The 22116-nt window shown below is 43.4% G+C and overlaps 2 protein-coding genes across 4 annotated transcripts in view; one reads left to right on the forward strand and one right to left on the reverse strand.

Moving 5' to 3' along the window:
- The window catches only part of AVIL (advillin), a 44221-nt gene extending 34669 nt beyond the window's left edge, over nucleotides 1–9552 (forward strand). For all 3 annotated transcript variants that reach the window (XM_061614984.1, XM_061614983.1, XM_061614985.1), the window contains 7 exons: nucleotides 949–1128; nucleotides 1613–1758; nucleotides 2625–2769; nucleotides 4221–4409; nucleotides 5093–5161; nucleotides 6721–6852; nucleotides 8371–9552. In XM_061614984.1, the coding sequence (XP_061470968.1) occupies nucleotides 949–1128; nucleotides 1613–1758; nucleotides 2625–2769; nucleotides 4221–4409; nucleotides 5093–5161; nucleotides 6721–6852; nucleotides 8371–8484 (975 nt within the window). In that variant the 3' untranslated portion in view covers nucleotides 8485–9552. The remainder of the gene's footprint in view (nucleotides 1–948; nucleotides 1129–1612; nucleotides 1759–2624; nucleotides 2770–4220; nucleotides 4410–5092; nucleotides 5162–6720; nucleotides 6853–8370) is intronic.
- A 2290-nt stretch (nucleotides 9553–11842) lies between these two features.
- TSFM (Ts translation elongation factor, mitochondrial) lies at nucleotides 11843–21918 on the reverse strand. Its single transcript, XM_061614987.1, has 6 exons — nucleotides 21746–21918; nucleotides 18855–19001; nucleotides 17479–17607; nucleotides 16364–16486; nucleotides 13019–13103; nucleotides 11843–12492 (listed from the first exon to the last, which is right to left on the reverse strand). Exons 1-6 carry the CDS (start codon nucleotides 21809–21811, stop codon nucleotides 12074–12076), a joined length of 969 nt encoding a protein of 322 aa, XP_061470971.1. The 5' UTR covers nucleotides 21812–21918; the 3' UTR covers nucleotides 11843–12073.
- Nucleotides 21919–22116: the final 198 nt, after the last annotated feature.

The raw sequence follows: 22116 nt of genomic DNA on the forward strand, positions 1-22116 counted from the left end.
GTAAAACAAAGAAGCGCTTAAAAAAAGGAAAGTATATTTTGAAAAAAAAGAACAAGAGGAAATTCAGGCATATAAGAAAAAGTATAAAATAATGTTCTGATTATTGTATTGCCCACTAAAAGATGATTTTTAAAAAACACTTTACAATCAGAAAGATTCTATAGTTACTCAACCATGGGTTAGAAAGATATTTAATTTCCTTCACAAACTGGGAATTAGGACCAAATATGTCACCAGCTGGTATCTGTAGAAGCAATGACGCATCCCATTGATACGGATGAAATATGTTCATCCAGGCAAATGCTAGACTTACTGGGGATGTGGCAAATGATAAAACACTTCTTTGAGGTTTCCCTCTTGATAATTAATTTTATCAATAGGGCATAAAGGGTAGTGAAGCACAGCTGAAATAAGATTATTCCAGTTAGTCTGTCTCCATTTTTCCACACCTGTTTTATAGGGTGGAATACAATGGGAAAGAGGAAGTGTTTCAATAGGTGTCCATCAGCTATTAATCTCGGGGGGGGGGGAGAAATTCTGTCTTTGCCATAAATGTTTAAGTTCTAGCTGGGAGCTTGCTCCTGAACATGCATATCCCACGGTTGAGAAGAGAGAGTCTCCATACCTTTTCCTCTCCAGCTTCTTTCCCACTGAATGAACATTTTGTGAAATTTCATCTACATAGTCACTAGCCAGCGGCACTATCAGGAAAGCACTTTGGAGCCCCACTCAGCAGAATGACCAGGAGGGCTCTCAAAGGCAGCAGGGCTGGCTTACCACATAGTGAAGTAATAAACATTGCCATCTAAAGAGCAGCAGGGGTCCAGCATTTTCAGATTACCCAGCTGCATTGCACCACTGTACACAGCATCAGCTAAACATTTTCTCCCCAGTTGCATTGTTAGGTGTGCAGTGACGTTGGTTTGTTGTTCTGCCCTTGCTCTTTAGGGTGGGACATCGAGGAAAGGCAGCCATGAAGTGGAACCACCGGTGAGGCTCTTCCAGATCCGTGGAACAGACAGCTCCAACACTAAGGCGGTAGAAGTGCCAGCTTTTGCTGCCTTTCTCAATTCCAATGACGTCTTCTTGCTAAAGACCCAGACAGACCATTACTTGTGGTATGGCAAGGTGAGGGTAGGAAACATGGCTGGGCGCAAGGATGAGGGCAAAGTCACGCTGGGGGAATCTACATGTGTTATTGGGAGGCAAACTCAAGCAAACTGTGGTTAATCTTAATTATGGTTTGTTGAAACCAGTCACGCCAAGAGAGAGGGAAGCATGTGATTCCAAAGCTTGCTGCAGCTCGCTCTTGTAATGGTAAACCAGGGTTTAGGGTTATGTAAAAACACAGCCTGTGCATCCTTTTAAAATATGAAGCAGGGGAGAGGTGCTCAAAAACCGACTTTTAGCTCTAAGTGCAGAAATGCCTAAGGCCTATACTGCTCAGATTCGTCAGGGGGGAAATGTTTGATTTGTCAAGACATGACTGCAGGTGTCACCTAACACCAAAATCTTCTTGAGAGCTGAAACCCAATTTGGTAGCAACCCTTAGATGTGTGTGGCAGCAACCTGTGATTCTCTCTCCGTTTTACCACTGTGGTTTTTATGCTAGGGTTCTAGTGGTGATGAGCGGGAAATGGCCAAGCAGCTAGCCGCAACCATCTGTGATGGGCTTCAGGAGACTGTAGCGGAAGGGCAAGAGCCAACCGAGTTTTGGGAGCTACTTGGAGGCAAAGCTCTGTACGCAAGTGAGAAAAGGTGCCTGCATCCTATTCCTAAACTCTAGTGCCTGTGTATCTGGGCACTTACAGACAGGGGGCTTAAATATTTGGTATTCAGCTATCACAAATGGGTTGGGGTTTTGGGGGTGTAGTGGTTAAGGTGTTGGACTACAACCTGGGAGATCAGGGTTCGAATCCCCACATATCCATGAAGCTCACTGGGTGACCTTGGGACAGTCATTGCCTCACAGCTTCATGAAAACCCTATTCATAGGGTCGCCATAAGTTGGAATCAACTTGAAGGCAGTACAGTACAGTACAGTACAGTAGGGGGGCTTAAATATTTGGTGTTCAGATATCACAAATGGGTTGGGTTTTTTTGTAAACGTATCATTTTTTTCTCGGGAAGTCTAAATCCAGATTAAATGGGGAGGGGAGGAGAGGAGAATGATATCTTGTGAATGCTGTAAAATACTTGCATGCATGAAAAGCATTGATCACATGATAAACACCTACTTGGAAGCACCCTCTGCCCCCAACAGAAAGGGATGGAATTGTCTCTTTAGGTTGGCTCATCTGATACCTACTTCCAACAGCTTTTCAACATGCCAAATCTTTTATTATTATTATTATTTTCCTAGGCTTTTAATAATTAGGTTGTGATTTTTACTGCTGCTAGTTTTTAACTGCTGTGTTAAATGCTTTTGTGTCTTAATGTTTTATGCATTGGTTGTTGAGGTCACCTTGGGAATATTTTATATTGAAGGGCAACATAGAAATGAATAAAATAATAAAAAAAGAGATGAATGACAGGGGCAGCAGATGGGCCCCATCTACACAACCTTGTTAGCACTTTGGAAATGAGACCTCAAAGGACTTTCTCAAACAACCACTGTCTTACAGGCTGCAGCAGGAGATCCCGGATCATCCTCCCCGGCTCTTTGAATGCTCCAACAAAACTGGACGCTTTGTAGTCATCGAGATAACAGACTTTACCCAGGATGATCTCAGTGAAAGTGACGTGATGCTGCTGGATACCTGGGACCAGGTGTGGCTGAGGCAGGAGAGTTGGAAACGCTCTCCTGAATTTCTAAGCTTCTCGTCCACGAGTTGTGGCGTGATTTACATCTCTGGTTATTTCCTGCTTTTCTTTCATTCCCTTTGAATGTTAAGGAGTTCAAGACAGGCTCTTGAATGTCTAATTACCTTGGAGGGGCTGGGTGGAACGAAGCATTGGAGGCTTGTGGTATCATTTAAAATACCCTTTAGAAAGATTTGTGGCCTGAGTAGAAAAGGCTCAGCAGAAGGCAAAGGTGGTAAGAATAATTTTAAAACAGAAGAACGATAAGCTCAAAAATCTCCTCAGAGTATACCGGCTACTTCTCCCAGTACTGTGTTAAGCTTTTAGGACTAGCAAAAGTAGTTCTAGAAAAGTAAGAATAGTTTCATGAAGGATGCCTCCCAACAGTTATAAGCTATAGTAGCCAGGACTGGTACTTTTGCCTTGGGCCACAGAATCTGGAGGCAAATAACAGCCCCTGCAGCCCCTGACCATCACCGATTTGCATTGCTTCCCTCCTGCAGCATCTAGCTGCCCCTCTTAGGAGGAGTGCTGAGCTTGAAGGGACTTTTGGCCTGCCACAATGTGTGGATAATGTCATATGGTTTAGTCACTGAACCTACTTGTACCAGGGTGGCATCAAGAATTTTCTCTGTATTATTTTCCTGTTTAAGAGAAGTCATTAAATTCTTCTCTAGCTTCTTAACTGGCGTATCCTAAGCCTTCTGTGATGCCTTGGAATATCTTTACAGTCAAAGGTAGTTTTCACCTACACTCAGCGTAGCTTTCAAAAAATACAGAGGACCCCCACGTGCTTAGAGCAACAGGTGACCATGGCTCAAATCTAGACCTCTAGAAAGAAATGGAGATGGACTGCCTTCAAGTCGATCGGACTTATGGCGACCCTACGAATAGGTGTTTCATGGTAAGTGGTAAAATGGGTGAGGAGAATTCAGTCCCTGCACATTCCTTTTAACTTATTTACGTATGAACAGGGTTACATGTGAAGGAAACATGTCCTCCTCCCTGGTTACATTTACCTTTAGTCTGGTTTCAGGAAAGCTCCCTAGTTCTGACATCAGGGACTTGTGGCCTTCCAGATGTTGCCGGACTTCAACTCCCATCAGCCCCAGCCAGCATGGCTAGTATTTATTTATTTATTAATTACATTTATACCCCGCCTTTCTTTTCATGATCGAAACCCAAGGCAGCTTACATATGGTTCCCAGGCGGTCTCCCATCCAGGCACTGACCAGACCTGACCCTGCTTAGCTTCAGCAGGGAGTCGGCCTTATGTGCCTTCAGACCATAGCCTGGGACTATAGTGACGAATAAAAGCTGTAGTCCAGCATCATCTGCTCTAACCTTTTCCTTCCATGCCAGAATGATTCCCATTGCTCAAATGAGCAACTGAAAAGTGATTGCACTTCTCTTTCCAGATTTTCTTATGGATTGGCAAAGAAGCCAATGAGACAGAGAAGAAGAAGGCGCTGATGATGGCTCAAGAGTACCTACAGACTCACCCTAGCGGGAGGGACACTGACACCCCCATCCTGATAATCAAGCAAGGTTTTGAGCCACCCAACTTTACAGGCTGGTTCCTGGCTTGGGACCCATACCTGTGGAATGTAAGTGGAAGCCCTCCTGAAATCAAATCCCTTTGTTTTCTAAAGAACTGAGGGTGGTTATACCATGCGTCAAAATGACAGAGAACGGCATATCGCTATTTAAAATAAATAAAAATGTATATTATTTGCTGAAACAAGTATTTGCTGAAACAAATATTTGAAACCTGCCAATTCTGCCATTCAGGATATGAATGTGGAATTTCTCATTTAAATTTTGACTGTGGAATTTTACCATAACATTCAAAATTCAACTGCCTTAGACTACTTTTGGGGATCATTTTATTGTTTTGATTTTGGCAGGCATCAAATTTTATACACTGTCAGCTATCAAATACTGTTGACTATCAAATACCACTACATCCTAATCATTGCACTAGTGCATGCTAAGCATCATGAATAACATCACGAGTTCCTTTGAGGAAATGCAGGCTTTAAATGTGAATGATAAATGCATTAAGAATGCAATCCTAATCATACTTACTCAGAAGTAATCCCTACTGAATTCTGGTCTTCTGCAGAAGGGTCTTCTTAGTTCTCCATTTTTCCAAAACCTGGCCCTGACCCGATTGAAAACAGATCCCAGGGCAAAATGTTTGGGAGTATAATCCTGTTCCCAGCACCCTAACGCGTGATGGTGCATTAACCCTACAGATAAATGGCCTCTTTTTTTTGTACCTTTGCAGGAAGGGAAGACATATGAGCAGCTGAAGAAGGAACTGGGAGATGCCAATAACATTGTCAGAATCACAGCTGTAAGTTGAAGGTTTTGTTTCCCTAGTGAAAAACACGACTGATGGCTAAATAGTTGGCTAGAAGTCAAATCTAAGTACATAAGAACCAAGGAAACTGCCAGGTCACACCGTTGGTCCAATCTAGTCCAGTATTATCTATGCCATGGTAAGGAATCATCTTCAGCCCGAGAGACATATTCCTTCATGGGCAACCTTCCAGGGGTTGCATGCCAGTGGCAGGCAGAGGCAAAAGTGGGCAGCGCAACAGACACAACTCTTACTTTTGTCTGGTAGGCAGCGTTCCAGCTGTGTAAAAGTCAGAGGTTTCTACACACCCATCCTCCATCTAGGCATGCAAGAAGCATTATGAGGGTTCAATGACACATTCTAGCCAGGCAAAGGCCCTCAAGGAGGGCATGCAGCAGGGCTGGGGCGGGGTGGGACTGTCCTCCAACAGAGGTGGGCGAGAAATTAGATTCAGTTCGCATTTAAAGGCAAACCGACCAAAGTCACACTTTCCAAAAGAACACGCAAACCAAAACACAGCCATCTCTCCGTGCTTCTCAGAATTTCGCAATGCCTCTCTCTAGCCAGTAATGAGCACAAAAAATGCATGCACAGAAATGTAGTCAGTGAAAATAACACGCAAAAACGTGTTACCTTAGGGGAAGTTGCTTTACAAAAATTAGGCAAAACTGTATACACAATGTATGTACACTTGCACTAAAACACTGGCAAATCTTTGTGATAACTTACTTTTTTTAAAAATTGCAAACTGATGCGGAGAACTGAATTTAAGATTGGAGAAGTGAGAAAGTGAAATTGACCGATTTGCCCATTCCTAGCTGAGGGCCAGATGGACAGACCGTGAGGGCTGCATTTGACCTCCAAGCCTGAGGTTCCCTGAGATGCTGGCAGCAATGGCTCTCCAGAGTCTCGGGAAGAGAGTATTTCACATCTAGCTAAGAACTTCTTCACTTGATATGCCAAAAATGTGTATGTAGGGCTTTCTTCATGCAAAGCATGTGCTCAGCCGCCACCGAGTTATAGTCCTTCCACTATCTCTTAACCGTTGGGCATCCTGTCCTACAGCCAAAGAGGTTTGTGCAGTTGCAACCCTGGTTTGTGCTACTGCATCTCCAGTGGCATCCTGGCTGAGGCAAGGAAAGCCCATCACTGCTGCCTTTGTCAGCTGCAATAAGCCAGTATGCCCTGTCCTGCAGGTTTCTCAACTAGTGCGCTGTGTGGATAAGTTCATTAAATAACTGAAGGCTCCCCTGAGCTCAAAATGCTGCCTGCTGTGTGTGTCTGCATGTTTTACTGTTTCTTCCAAACAGCATCTGCTGGGGAGACATAATTTTGTCTCACGTCTGCATTGGTTACTTCTGGATCATTCAATTGTACTCAATGCAAACAGAAACAGCAGAGTTACTCATCCTCACTCACACACAGAACAGTGACTCACACAGAAACACAAGGACTTTTCTGAGGTAAAATAGTGCTTCCAGTTTTGCTCTATAATAAAAAGTGAGCCTTGGATATGAGAAGTCGGTATTTAGGAACCTGCCTTTTCTGCTCAGGGTCTGAATGGTGCATCCCGAGCCCCAAGGCCTGGGACCATGAATAGCAGCAACTGCCCAATATACCCTCTAGAAGTTCTGCTGTCCAGCCAGGATGAACTCCCTGAAGACGTGGATCCTGCTAAGAAAGAGGTGAGAAATGTATTTTCTTTCATTTATATCCCAACTTTGTTCCATCATGGAACCCAAGGTGGTGTTCAAGTGGGTTTGAGGCCATCACCCATCTACCAGCTGGCCAGACCCAAACTTGCTTAGCTTCAGCAAGGCAGGTAGTCTCATTTGCCTTCAGACCATGACCTGGGATGAATCTCCCAAGCATTTATTGCCCTACTTAGGCAATAAGGCTTAATTTAGCACCTTCAAAATATGGTCTAACAATTATACATGATGGTTTTGTGATCTCCAACAGTACAGGCATTCAAGAGGCAGCTGGACAGGCACCTGTTGCATATGGTTTAATTTAGATTCCAGCATTGAGCAGGGGATTTGATTTGATTGCCTTCTACGCTCCTTCCAACTCTACAATTCTATCATCTTTTTTCTGTTCTTGCTTTTGACTGTAATTGTATTGTTTTTGCCTTTTTGTGCTATAACCCACCCTGGGATAATTAATAGTTTAAAGGCAGGCTAGAATTTTAAATAAATATTGTTAGGCCTGTCAATTATTGCACCACACAAATATGTGGTTTGGAATTGGGGGGTAGAATTAATCATCTGAGGATTTCAGTTTTAAAAGCAAGTTCCTAGCCTTCTTGGCTGTAAAGGCAGGCTCCAAAGGATGCGGGTTATACTTGGTGAAATCACAGAAGGCTTGTAACACTCCCAGGCTCGTGTAGCTAAAGTAAGACCTACTGTCATAAGCAGCAGCAGCAGCTTCTCAAATGTACCACTTCAGACTGCTGATTGAATGTACCTCCATACTAAATAATATATCCCTTCACAAAGAAAACTAGCCCGTCAGGGAGGACCCATAGCCTTCTCCCTTCTGGGCTATTCTCTCATACCGTACTGTAACTCAGCCTGTAAACTAAGCCTAAGCATGTGCGACTGAAACAACTGCATATGGCTATCCTGTTTACCCCTGCTTCCACTTCCCTCTCCTTCCGGTTTCCTGTGTTTACTTTTAGATTGGAATCTTGTCAGGACAGGGACCTGTCCTCTTGTACTCAGCCTGTTTTGTGATATTTTGTGGTGGTGGTATAGTTTTTTTTATTAGTATTATGTTCTGAATTGATATTATATGGTTTTGTTCTTGCTATGGAAGCCGCTTTGAGGTCACCTGGTGATGAAAAGCGGCATACAGATATACTAAATAAATAATAAAATAATGGCCAATGTGCAAACATAGCACTGTCTCTAAATAAATAGTAACAAAATTCTATGTGCAGGAATTTATTTATAGAGGAGCATTCAGGCTAGTAAGTCCCCCCCCCATCTGCCATTGTACATTTAGAAGGTTTGCCACTCAGCTGATGTTTGTGAGGCCCAGAAAGGGAGGAAAACCATCCAAAGCAGTTAATTTCCAAGGATCCCCTTGGATTCTGTGGAACTTACAAACTTTACCTAGAGCGTGGGACCCCACTGTGCCCGCTTGCTGCTCAAGCCCCATCCTATACTCATCCAATTACTGTGGCTTTCCTTCCTTAACAGAACTTCCTGTCAGCACAAGACTTCCTGCAAGTCTTTGGGATCCCCAGGGACAAGTTTGCTGCTCTGCCCACTTGGAAGCAACTCCACATGAAGAAAGAAAGGGGGCTTTTCTGAAGAATAAGAATACAGCGTTTCTCAAGGTGGAGGAGATAACTTCTGCACTCGATGCCTATTGATTTGGGGCAGGCCCCATATCCACTAGCAGCTCCACCTAGGATGGGAGCTGTATATTCTCACTTTCAATCGTATATATATATCACATTTGTGCCTAATTGCGCTTTGAAGGTTGGTGTCGTATCTTTTACTCAAGGCTGCTGTGGTCCAGGAGGGTTTTTCGGAGGGAAATTCTCCACATTTGTAGGTCTACATTGGTGAGAAAACTAACTCAAATGAAGGAGACAAAACTGAAGACCAGAAGACACATTGCTGACTGCTGTCTACACTCTTGGCTAAAGGCTGCACTTGATGATACAAATAAGTAGCCATGCCATGGCTGTGAAAAATTCAAGCCACATAACGGCTGCTTGTTTGTGAGAATTGGGCCTCAGAGTATATACTGATATTACAAGCATTATAAGTGGCTTTACTGTTATCATTAATACCTTATTTCAGGGGTTCCCAAACTGTGGTCCGTGTACCACCAATAGTCTGTGAACTTCATTCAGGTGGTCCACGGCATGTCTGTAAAAATACAAAATCATACATCTAGCACGATGCATTACAATTGCTGCAACAGACAGAAAAATCATTAAATGGTCTGCCAAGACCCTCAGCAATTTTTAAGTGGTCTGTGGGGTGGAAAGGTTAAGAACATAAGAAGAGCCTGCTGGATCAGACCAGTGGCCCATCTAGTCCAGCATCCTGTTCTCACAGTGACTTATGCGCCCTCTGCTATCTCCTTTGGGTCATATTCTAGATATAAAAAGGGCAAGGGTCTTGTTTTCCCATTCTTTGTAAACAGTATGTACATGGGTGGCATTATATTATCATCCTCATCAAAATAAGAATAATCACAATAATCCTAATCCTTTGGTAGTCTTGCATGTTCTTCCAAGCAGAAACCAACATTTATCCCCAGGCCCCAGCCTGTGCTGTGGTTTTCAAAGCAGAGTGGTTAAGAACATAAGAAGAGCCTGCTGGATCAGGCCAGTGGCCCATCTAGTCCAGCATCCTGTTCTCACAGTGGCCAACCAGGTGCCTGGGGGAAGCCCGCAAGCAGGACCTGAGTGCAAGAACACTCTCCCCTCCTGAGGCTTCCGGCAACTGGTTTTCAGAAGCATACTGCCTCTGACTAGGGTGGCAGAGCACGGCCATCACGGCTAGTAGCCATTGATAGCCCTGTCCTCCATGAATTTGTCTAATCTTCTTTTAAAGCCATCCAAGCTGGTGGGCATTACTGCATCCTGTGGGAGCAAATTCCATAGTTTAACTATGCGCTGAGTAAAGAAGTACTTCCTTTTGTCTGTCCTGAATCTTCCAACATTCAGCTTCTTTGAATGTCCATGAGTTCTAGTATTATGAGAGAGGGAGAAGAACTTTTCTCTATCCACTTTCTCAATGCCATGCATAATTTTATACACTTCTATCATGTCTCCTCTGACCCGCCTTTTCTCTAAACTAAAAAGCCCCAAATGCTGCAACCTTTCCTCGTAAGGGAGTCGCTCCATCCCCTTGATCATTCTGGTTGCCCTCTTCTGAACCTTTTCCAACTCTATAATATAATATAATAATATAATAAGGTTTGGGAACCACTGCCTTATTTCACCCCACCTATGGCTACCCAAGGTGTGCTGGGAAGTAATGCTGTAAAGGAACAAATGATTGTTTAAAAGCTCTAGTGTTGAGGATCAGGGGGTGGGCATTCAGCGCTAGTCAGTGGTGGCTCCATGTCAGTGGGGCAGTGGAATCCATTCTGGGTTTTAGTCCAAACTTTCAAGGAGCAGCACCCAGCATTGGCACATGGCCCTCAGTCTGAAAAAGGTTTCCTTCCTCTGTTTTTAAAACATGTAAACAATCCATTCTAAGGGAATTGGGGGGCTGGGTAAGCAGAATCTTCCATGGTCAAAACGTAGTTTCAGTGTTTTGCTACCCCCCCATCCCCTTGATTTGCAGAAGTATAATTTATGGTATGTATGTAATGCAAACCTGTAAAAGGCACAGAATTTGGGGTACCTTAGTACTTAGCACCACACTTCATTGGGTGCTTTATGCCGCTTGCAAATCTGTACTGTATCCTATAAGCATCTGAGCAGACAGACCATAATTGATCACAGCAGATCTGTATAGTGTGGACTTGCTGCATAACAGAGGCTACCAGAACACACAGTAGGGAACAATATACGCAACTTACTCCCAAGGAAAGTGAAGGGAACACTACCTTAAACCTGAAATGTTAAGGATGACATAATAAACCGTACGAAGATGGGTATGTGCATGAAAGGAAGTGGACTGCCTGGCAACTCAAATGGGAAGCTGAGGACACCCTTGTTATATTTAGCAACCATACTCCAGCAGTCAACTTGGTTTCAACGAGTGCTGCAGAACACAGAGCCTTGCTCATCTACTTGCTCAGTATGTTCACACTGGAACCGCAGTAGCCACTTGTACCACTCATGACCAGCCATGCATAGCAGGCTACAGCAGGAGGAGCACGGAATGTTCTAAGCTGGACAGGGGAGGCTGCTTGCAGGCAGATCAGATGTCATTCTGGCTTGACCATCTCCTACCCCCCCCCTCTGCTATTAAAATGTGGGTGGTTAGGTAACACAGAGAAAGAAGCAGATGTCTCTAGAAATAATTGCCACAGACCTTTGTTTCCTAAATGGTGATAACTGTACCGTGCATCTCAGCATTTGACTTTTACTGCAGTTTAAAAAACATGCAGAGGTGCTGTTTCCGTAAGAAAAAACCCACCCAAGTTTTCTAGTCTTATAATTCAAACACTTAAAAGGAGACAGTGACTGCTCACTTCTCCAAATGAGGGAGAGGGGCTTCAGTGGCTTTCTAACAGCCACCAAAGAGTCTCAACACTCTTTAAGAGATGTCCAGTTACCACATCATAGACCTAGCCCCACCTTTTTTCTTGCCATTGCTATTTAGGCAAAATCCACCCCTCCTTCCACTTTACTGCACCATCTACTCTCATATTTTGCTGTAAGGAAACAAAAGCTAAACTCACCATGGATAGCATTAACTCAAATAAAAATGTACTACTTTTACTGAAATGCACTTCTGATTAACAGAGTTACAAATTCTATATTGGGTATTCTGCACCTGTGGTTAAATGTTTTAATAATATGTAATTTGCATGTGTGATCTTCTAACAGCAAGTTTTTAGAAATTTTGTTTTTACTTTCCATTTACAGTAAGCCAAGATCCTTAGCGATCATTTTAGAAAGACAATTCAAAGATGCATTTAACTTGACTCAGTAGAGACACAGTTCCCCTCCTCGCTACCACCATTACTCCAGCATGAGTTCAGCTAATTTTATTTGTTATATCCACATCTGTTTACCACACCTTAGCAAGTCATATATTACAGAGTCATTTCAGAGCTTTGCAACAAGATTCCATGTTTAGTATTTGACTTCTGTGGCCCACACTACACAGGTCATTACCAGTCAAGACTGTTAATGATGCCATGGCCCAAGTGAGAATAGGGAACAGTTAACTTCCCCCTGCCCCATCAGTAAAAAGCTATTGCCTACTCTGAGGTTGACAATTCTGTATCTTCTCCACATTCGAACCGCACAAAGTCCAGCACAGATACACCTGTGGGTTGAACATACTGTCCCAAGGAAATAGTGGGATCCAGGAGGAAGGGCTGCGCAAGCATCTTTGTTTCGCAGTCTCCGCCAGGTTCATCTTCCAGAGAGCCTATGGACAGGGGGGCCATGCCCACCACATGCTGGCCCAGTCTCCAGCCTAGTTCAGCAAAGTCTGACTTTTCAGATTGCTCAGAGGGGCTGCAGATCACCAAGGCCCCGTATTTGCCAAACAACATGTTAGAAAGCGCTGGATTTCCTTCTGGGAGTGCCCCGTGCACATAAGAACCAATGAAGAACTTCTCTGGCACCAACACCCACACTGCTCTTTTAAGAACCATGTTCTCCCCCAGCTTGCCTTTATTAAAAAAAATAGAAAGGGGGGGGGAAGAAGAGCATTGACTATTAGAAGTACAGAGGATGTTTTAAGGACAGAGGTACACATCATGCTAGTTGTGTGGCAAACAGCTCTGTTTCAAAAAGAAGATGGTGGCTTTGAGTTCCCTGCAGTAACCATTGTAAACTTGACAAGAGAATCCCCCTGCCACCCACTAATAAGAGATTGAGGATTCAGACAGAAAGCAGCTGCTAGCTCAGTGGCACAGCACCGGCTGTGCATGCAGAAGGTTGCAGAAGGTGCAATCCACAGCATTTCCAGGTAGGAGATCTTGGAGAGCCGCTGCCAGTCAGTACAGACAATACTGAGCTAAATGGACCACTGGTAGTCCCTGCTTTCCTGGTCATATTTATTTAATACTAATATTTCTATACCGCTTCAACTAGAACTATCAAAGCAATTTACAACAGTAACATATATATTAAAACAATTTTAAAACAGAGAAACCAAATCACAGATAATTGCTTTCTAGTGCTAGAACACTCACCAGTAGCCAGAGCCAGCTGGTCCATAAGCAAGGATCCATCACATCCCGTCCTGAGCTGAGAAAGCTCACTAGATGTTAAGAAACACTACAAAATAAATATGTTATATAGTATAGATCTACAGATTAACTATAGTAAGCACTTCTCTTTATATGCACAGCCAGATTTATAACTTTCACAGTTATTTAGAAAAGCTGACCAGGCAATAGCTAAAATGGGGCTGGGGAGAAGGGGGACAGGGAGGACGAAGAAGAGTGAGGCCTGATCTACAAATGCAGTAATAACTCCTTGTTTGCCACTTGAAAGGACATTCATCGTGGAGCCTCAAACCAAGCCTGCCTTCCCAATATGTGTTGATGTATGATACATGCGTTTGCAAACACAAATTTCTCCCCAAGTGTTATTTAGACTTTATTTTCATCTAAAAAAATGTGCGCACACATGAAAATCAGCTCTAGGTGAACATACAGGAACAGCAACTCGCAGCCCTCTTGCAGGGCAGCAGATGACAAGCCCCAAATGACCCCTTTCCCCAAAGTCTCCCCTAGAAGAACAATACCTCTAGGTGGAAAAACACCAACACCCTGGCACAGTTGCAAAGGGTGGGAAGGAACCGTTTCCTGAGGATGAACAGGCCGTTTCATTTTATTTATTTTTTAAAGGAAAGGAGCAGTAGCAGCAGGGCCACTAGCAATCAATTATAAAGCAATGTAGGACTGAGCCAAAACGACGTACAGTTTTGGCGGTGTTAAAAAAACACTTCTACTTTTCAGTGATTTTTCAACACCCTTGGCAAAACTGTATGCCCATAAACATTAACTAAGGTAGCTGAACTTGATATTAATGGGACCCAAGTACAACTAACTTACATTTGGATCCAACTATTTGCTCTCATTCTCAGCTGAATTAGCTTGTGTACGGCAATGTCACATTATTTGTTTATTTATATAGTCCATTCTGCAGGGTGAAGTGACCTACTTCCGAGGGTACTGGGTGGTGGATGGGGAGAGAGAGAAGAGAATGATAAAAGCAGGAACATTGGTCTGAATGGTACAGCAAGACCCTGAAAATGTTGGTCCTAATCTTTGCTGGAGGAGGAGAGGCAGCCAGGCTCCACTTCAAGCAGCAATGTGTCTTCAGCTGGCACTGCAAATCTGACTGGCTACATAACATGGTGACATCATCCCTTTCACTGTGCAATCTCTTAACTGCCTGGGATTATCCATATAACTAGCCCAGGAAGAAGCAGCGCAGCAGCTGCAACTAACAGAAAGTGGGCGGCAGACTGCAAAACCAGCAGCAATGGTAAACAGTTGCCGCAAAGGCCTGGTCTGAATGTCACATTAAACCATAGTTTAAAAAAAAAACCAGATTCTGATGTTAGGGTCAAAAATGTGTGATTTTGCTGGGGTAGAAATAACACTCGGGCCTGCTTTGGTCATCATGTTAAACCACAGATAAAAACAAACACTGGTTCAACACAAATGATCAGCATGCTGGTGCACATTGCTCAAAAGTTCCTGCTTTGCTCCTCAGGACAGCACACCCAGGGAGGAAACAAACCAGGGGTTGGCTTTGTGTTGCATGCGAAGCAGCCCATCTGGTTTGATCCTCTCCAAACAAACCATGAGAAGGAAGCCAGGAACAAACCTTAGCTTCTGCTCGTGGCTTGTTTGGAGAGATACAAACCACTAGTGGTGGTGCATATGCCACACCAAATCAGCCTCTAATTTATTTCCTCCCTGGTATGACAGCAGCAGGAGTGGGGGAGAAGCAAAGCAGCAGCTTTTGAGCAACTTTGCACCACCACACTGCTCACTCACATTAAACCAGTGTTTGTTTTTACCTATGGTTTAATGTGAAGTGCAAAGCAGGCCAAAGTATTTTTAATTTACCTACAAAACAGCAGGTTTTCAATCCAGACACTGAAATGCGGATATTTGGTGTACTGTTATAGCAAAGTGAAAGGCAAAGTTAGGTAGCTTCAGAGATTGGCTGCCACTGTCAGTTCCAAGACAGGAATACAGAAGGAAGACATTTCCTCATAGCCTAATTTCAGATGGAGATGGTGTTCCAAATACAGACACAAGGAGGTGCTGTATACCAACTACAAGCAAAAGGCAAAAACCAAATAGTGCCAACCCTGAGAGACAGCAATCTGTAGGGCTTTAAAAGACTTGCTACCATGATTTCTTTTTAAATGCATTGCACATTGGTCATACCTGCAAAACAGGTGCCCTACCAAATCCCTCTCCTAACTCCCAACATCTAACCACAAAAATGAGAAAGAAGCTGATTATGGGGTAGACTGGAGACTTTTCACCAGACTATCTGAAATTGTAACCACTGAGCAAATGGAGTTTGATCAAAACTGATAGCAGTAGGAGATAATAGTAGCAATATTTCCTTGGAAAAGGTTGCAAGAAAGCCTAGAATACAAAGCTTTATCTTATTATATTCTCTCTTTTTTTTGCTAGCCTTTGCCAACACATAAATTCAAGGACCTAGTCTCTCTTCCTCCTCCCCTCTCCCCAAGAGGATGTGCATGTTTATCATGTGGGATGTAAACAGATGCAAATCTGCATTTACAGGCCAAGAAGAAATTTACTCCAGCTCAGTTAGGTTAATTATCCTGTTCCCTCACTTCCTGCCTGAAGAAAACAGAGGATAGGTCAAGTTGTGTTTTGAGTTGTGCATCTACCTCTGACACAGGGCATCTTTTTTGTTGCATACAACAGCCGAGATGACGCAGAGCAACGCGAGTTAATGCTGAAAGAATCCTGATTTAGAGCAGGGTCAAAATCAGGGACATCCAATTACCTGAACCAAAGGCAGGGTAATCTTCTTCAGAGCCCAATTATTCAGGGGTCAGTTCACAGAAAGGGTGAGCATATACAAACAGAGAGCATGCCTTAGAGACTTTTGCACTTCCACAGAAGCCTCTAGGGAGTGTTCGTTGTGTATGGATCGAACGTCCAAGTCTGGCCAGAAGCAGTATACAAGTCTCCCTTGCTGCTTCAATCTGGCAGACACACTCTGTGCAGCAGTTACATGCTCCTGAGCCGGCTCTGCCCTCTCTGATGGCCCCAAAGCCAGATTTCTGTTCAAGATGAGGACAGGATTCAGATCCTGCCTGTCAGCTGCCCAGCCCTGCTGTAAAGATTACCTCGACACCCCTTCAGCTCCACAGTTCTGAGTCCTCCCAGCTCCGCCTTTGTTGCTCGTTAAGAACCATTCTGCAGACAGACATGCTGTGCACTTGATACACGACTTTGACATGTTCAAATATGAGTTATTAAAATGTGCCAGGAGTTTCAAGCTTATGAAGCCTTCTGAGTTACTCTTACCTTGGCATATGTGCTTAACTGGTTTCTGGTCCCCCGGTAATGTAGCATCGTTCCAATCGCTACCTGCTGAACCAGATGTTGAAACTTGACATTTCTGGCCACAAAGTCAGTCTCACAGTTCACCTGGCAAAGAAGCGTAACTTTGAATTATCCAGTCACTTGCTTCTATAGCGCTCAAGAGACGGGAATAAAGTTACAAGGGGCTACCAGAGGATAAGATTTTTTTCCCCAAAGACATTGTCGGGGGAGACAAGGCATCCAACTTTTTCACCCAGCCTTTCCCTCGGGGGTGAGCCAGTTATGCTGATGTATTAATCTGATCTATTGATTTGTGATGCATTGTTGTTTTTTTACTGTAATTTTATTGTTAATTTTATGCTGTTCGCTGCTATGATATTTTTTTTCGTGTTGGCGTTTTTTGCAAATAAATAACACTTTCCAGCAAGATGGCTACAGCCTTGGCCCTGTTCCACCCAGCACCCCTCCCCGCATGGGTCCATTTAGCATCAAAATGCAAGCATAATAAGACCATTGGATTTTGCCATCGGAGAATGAAAAGATCCCTTCAAGCCTCTCAAGCACCCATATCTGCTTCTGTTGATCCATTTAATAAAGCATCAGATTACTGATGAACACATGACCATTGCCATAGCATTCTTTAAGGCTAGCATTTCCAACACAGCCACTACTTACTTTCTCAAAATGGGTATGAAGCAAAAGGAAAAAAACCCAGCAACTTAAAACACTTCTGTAATGGGCGCAAATGGTACAGAAATAAATACTTCCCTGCTGTTCGAATGTGGGAGAGTATTACTGCAGGGGCTCCTATCTTTATTCCCCATTTAAGGCAGCTCGCTGCATTACTCTGGGAGACACAAAAGCAAGCACCTGTGTTTCCAGATCTGTGCCAGTCCAACCTGGAAAATCTAATGAATAAGCCTTTTCTCAGATCTACTGAGGAGCCATGATCACTCTTAGAAACAATGTGAAGCCATCAGGTCTTTAAAAACAGATGTGCATGTAACTATGTCTTCTATAGAGTCAAGTGGGAAATGCATCAAAGTGGTTCAAATATCTTGTAATATCAAGTTTTCTTGAAAGAGGAAAATGCTCACCTCTACCATCACTGCTGAGTTTCCTTCCTGCAGCAGCCCAATAAGCCCTTCTTGTGTCTTCCGCCCTCGCAGTTTGGAAGCTTTGCTCCATCCTTCCTTTTGGGCTTGTTCATGTAGCCAGACTTCGGCCTTGAAAGACAAATCCAAACCCAAAGACTGAATTGATTTGTTCTGTTGTCGTGCCTCAAACACCAAATAAAAGCAAATGTGCTCTCCCGCTGCTACACCATTGCAGAATACAATGGGGGCATGTTCAAATATGTCCCCTGTAAATGGAAAGCTGGAATTATCAGGGAAACTGCAGGCAGAAAGCTAGGTCATCAGGGAGAACACCAATTCATCAAATGGCCTAGTAAGCAGTGTAAGTATGTAACTTTGTGCATGTTGGAAAATATGTATAATAATAATTATTAGGCATGGAAGACTATACAGATAAAATTTATACATAGCAACAGAGACCCTAATCCAGGTATGGAGAACTTTTGGCCCTGCAGATGTTGCTGAACTATAACTTCCAACACTCCTGGCCATTGGCCATGCTTGCTGGGGCTGATGGGAGTTGTAGTTCAGCAACAACTGGAGGCTCAAAGGTTCCCCACACCTGCCCTAATCAAACACTTAAAATGAATATAAATATATAAATCTTTGGTCAATTGTCATCCGTGCATGTAAATATACACTTCAGATCAACTGAGAAGTTTGCTGATCTGATCTGCTGTAGATTCTGGAAAATACAGAATCCATGTCCACTTCCAATAGGAAGCTGAACTAATAACCTGTTTTGTATTCTCCTCTTGTGAAATTACTTATCTGGTGGCTATTTGCATACAATTCATGGAGGTTTCTGTCTATTCACAGTTAGGAGCGGGCTGTTTATTTGATACCAATTCGTACTGACCAAAATACATTTTGTAATGTGCTATTTATATAAATCACAATTTGTCTTGTTTTTCCGTTTCCTGGTTGAACTTTTGGTTTCCTTGTTTTCTTCACTGAGTTTTCCTTCACAATAACGGACACAGCATGGGAGTGTCTCCTGGTCTTCTGGGGATGGGGTGGAGTGGGAAGAGCAACTCACAAGTGTCCTTTGCCCAAACTGAATGCAGACACACATTCCCCAGGATAAAACATTCTTGCCTCTATCCTCACTTGCAGCCAGATCCTAGCCTCGTTTATTCAGAAATAAATCCCTCTGAGTTCAATGGGACTTACTCCCTTGTCAGTATGATCAGACTGCAGCCTTAAATTAAGATTTTTGTAAAAGTGCTTGAAACACCATTCTCTTTCCTAAAGTAGTTTAAACACTCAGACAAAATAAATAAATAAATATCAAACATTAAACTTGTGTTATGTGTCATCCAAACGTTTGTTCTTACCTCTTTGACATCATCAAATTTCTCTAAGGCTTTCTTACAGTTCACAAATGAGTAGCCAGTTTTCTTCCTGAGCTTCACCAGAGCTTCTTTTCCTGCTAGTACCGGAAAGCCAGCATGAAGAAAACGAGCCAGATACAAGCCAAATAACTTCAAGGGTAAAAGAAAGAAAAAGGAAGTGAAAGGGTGTGAGAGACTCCACTGCTGACAGCAAAATGGAAAGGAAGATTTACAAAGCAATCCCATGCACACTTAAATGGGAGCAAGTCCCATGGATCTCACTAGAAGCTTTCTCTGAAGAAACATGCACAGAATCACCATAAATTCTGACACAACTACCTCTTCGGATCAGTATCTGCTGGGGAAGCAGTATTCCCAAGGATCCACAATACATTTGCCAGCTCAGCACTGACAAGTACGTCTTTTGTTCTGGTGACCACAAAAAAATCAAGTGAACCTCTACTCTACTACTGTAGCAGGAAAAATGTGAGGACTCTATGATGGCAGGCTGACTGCAGAAGGACTGTAGAAATGCAAGAGTTTCCCCTAACCCTGCACTGAAAGAGCCAGGAAACCTTTCTGAGTGTCTGAGGTGGAAGCATCCAACCCTCTTCTCAGCTGTGGAAACTGGCAGGGGCTCACTGGCCACAGTTGTGTTGGGTCTTGAGCTCAGCCATAATGTTAAATGACCTCCCCTCCTGCTTGAAGGAGTGGGATATGGTCATAGTGAGAAGAAAGTTTGGCTGGCTAGCTACCAAGGTGAGCCAAGAACTATTGAGCTCTGATTATTTCTACTTTACTATATAAGTATTATTATTTGTCACTGTGCTATGAGGGAATAGAACTGGAAGGTGCCCCATGGAGCCAGCTAGTTCTATGAAGCAAAGCCAGTTATGTGTTTGCCTAAGCTATTTTTAAAGACTTTTCCACAGCAGAGATTTCTGAACTCCCAAAGAGACAACATGCTAGAAATGTTGGCAACATTTAAATAGCAACTGAAAATAAAAGGAGATCAAAATCCCAAGGGGAAATGAAATTAAAAGTTAATCCTAAGTGGCTATTGTAGGATTTCAAAAAAGAAACACGTAAGAACACAGCATAGTGCACAAGGGAAACATATGCCAGATGCTAGAAGCAAATGGCGTAAGAAACATCATCTGGCTCACCAGAGCTTCAACAGATTGTCAAGAGCGTAATGGGAAAGGAGGAAGCTTACCTGAAGGGAGAATGATGGCAAAGCCAACATGGCACTAGTTGGCAAGAGCAGATGCCCATACTTAGCTCTTTTATGAAACATGTATGGAGAGAGAGTACATCACTCCAATATAGCACTTCAGGTTTTATTTAGAGGCCCACCATAACCATTCTTTACCCCACTCATTTTCAATACACACTTTCTTTATTTGAAACAGAGAAGCTTATCTTGGTCTGCTACAATAGCAGTATGTGTTTTCATGTTTGTTCCAAACCTTCCTTATTGGAATACTGGTGTAACACACTGGAAAAAAGTATGGTATTTAGAATTCAAATCCCTACACAGCCATGGACTCAACAGTTAAACTGTATTTATGTATACAAGGAGCAGCAAAGTAAGAAGAGCTTGAGCCTTAGCGATGGGCTACACATCTGAATTAGTCACATTGTGACAGCATATGCACTTCATTGATCAACATGCCTGCATGCGGCAGTTTGACCAAGACTAATTGGAAAGAAAAGTGCCTTCCCCAAGACCCATCCACTGAGTTTCATTACAAAGAAAGAAGTTAGACCTAGATCTTGAATATAAAAACTAAACATGCCATCCACCATACCCCACTAGCCTTATAATAGGGCCCCAAAACAGAAACAAGAATATAAGTGATTGTCAAATGAACTCATCTAATGAAGAATCCCTGCATGGTGTAGATAATACCAAGTTGTGTTCTGTATTACACATTCAGTTCACGAAGGCTCCGGGCTAGGCTTTAGTGCGGCCATCCAGATGAACTGAGAATGTTTTCCAGAATTCTCCTAACATGGTGTAGGAGGAGAATACCAAGAATGGGCAAGCTATCTTTTAGGCAAGGCTTTTCTACCCCACCATTACAAGCATTGTTACAAAGGAAGAGCAGGCTAAGTTTTTCAGGGGCCCCAAACTTTCCAAAACAATGGATGAAAGCCACTAGCTTAGTCAGAGTATAGGATTTTGAAAGTTAGAGACATTTTATAAATATTATATAATAGCTGAACCACAGGCAGAAGCCAATAGGTGAAGCCTTTCCCATCAGGAAGTTGATAAAACCTGCCTGAAATCCTACTGTTTTAAAGGCACAAAGGCATCTGCCCATAGCAAAAAAATGTAGTGTCCTGTGTTATATCTAGCCAGGGACAGGCAGAAGATAGATGGGGATTACTAGTGGATCTCTAGCTCATCTGCACTACATAAATAACAATTAGGAGTCAAAAATCCTAGGTTAAGGATAGCAACTACTCTCCCCCCTCCCCAATTAAGCAGAAAAAATAGAGAGGAGGGAAAGGAAATTAGCGATAGATTTTTGCTTGAGAAGACAGCAGGTTCAGTTCTGATACTGAAAACTGATTCCCCGCCTCAGAGGTATCCTGTTCGTTAACCCTACGTGCATGTGTCCAGCCCCTTTCTTAACCACTGTTTTACGCTTCACTCCAGCTAGCACACTTCGGAGTTCTGGGGGGAGGCAAACTTGAACCCTGCCATCCACTGTACTATAGACGATAGTGATGGATCTAATTAGGGAGAAGCAAAGCAAGCTCCAGGTAGGGGGAACGAGCTGGCAGGAGAAGAATCCCATCGCTCACAGAGAGAAAGCCAAGGCGCTGTGATTTCGGGAAGCTCAAGCATCTACGCCCAACAAAAGGCCCGTCACCTTTGCCCTCACCTGCCCGGCTAGAGCGCCTCTTTCCCGAGAGATCAATGCCCTTCCCAGCACAGTCATCCGCAGCATCTTTGGGACACGTGCATTATACGTCACCAAATATGCGACAAGGGACTCCTGCAACCTTTGGCTGAAGCCCGGCTCGTGGAACAACGCGCCTTTCCCTGAAGCCGATTGGTTCTATTTTGCCGAGATGCTTCATTGGTCGCAGGAGTGGAGACAGGGGCGGGATTGAGGTTTCACCGTAGAGATTGAAAGGGTAGAGTAACGCTCAAGTCCCAGATTTCGGGTTGGTTTTAGATCTCTATTTTAAAAGGAATTAAAGCATAGGGCGCAAGTGCGCAAAGGAACTGTGCAAAACGGGGGGGGGGGAA

This window comes from Rhineura floridana, chromosome 3 (genome assembly GCF_030035675.1).
Source record: "Rhineura floridana isolate rRhiFlo1 chromosome 3, rRhiFlo1.hap2, whole genome shotgun sequence".
NCBI lineage: Eukaryota > Metazoa > Chordata > Lepidosauria > Squamata > Rhineuridae > Rhineura > Rhineura floridana.

Coding starts and splice junctions, on each gene's coding strand:
- TSFM (XM_061614987.1), bottom strand. CDS start 21,811: ATGCTGCGGATGACTGTGCTGGGAAGGGCATTGATCTCTCGGGAAAGA. Junction 19,002..21,745: donor GAGGCGCTCTAGCCGGGCAG/GTGAGGGCAAAG, acceptor TTACCCTTGAAG/TTATTTGGCTTGTATCTGGC. Junction 17,608..18,854: donor AATTTGATGATGTCAAAGAG/GTAAGAACAAAC, acceptor TTGTCTTTCAAG/GCCGAAGTCTGGCTACATGA.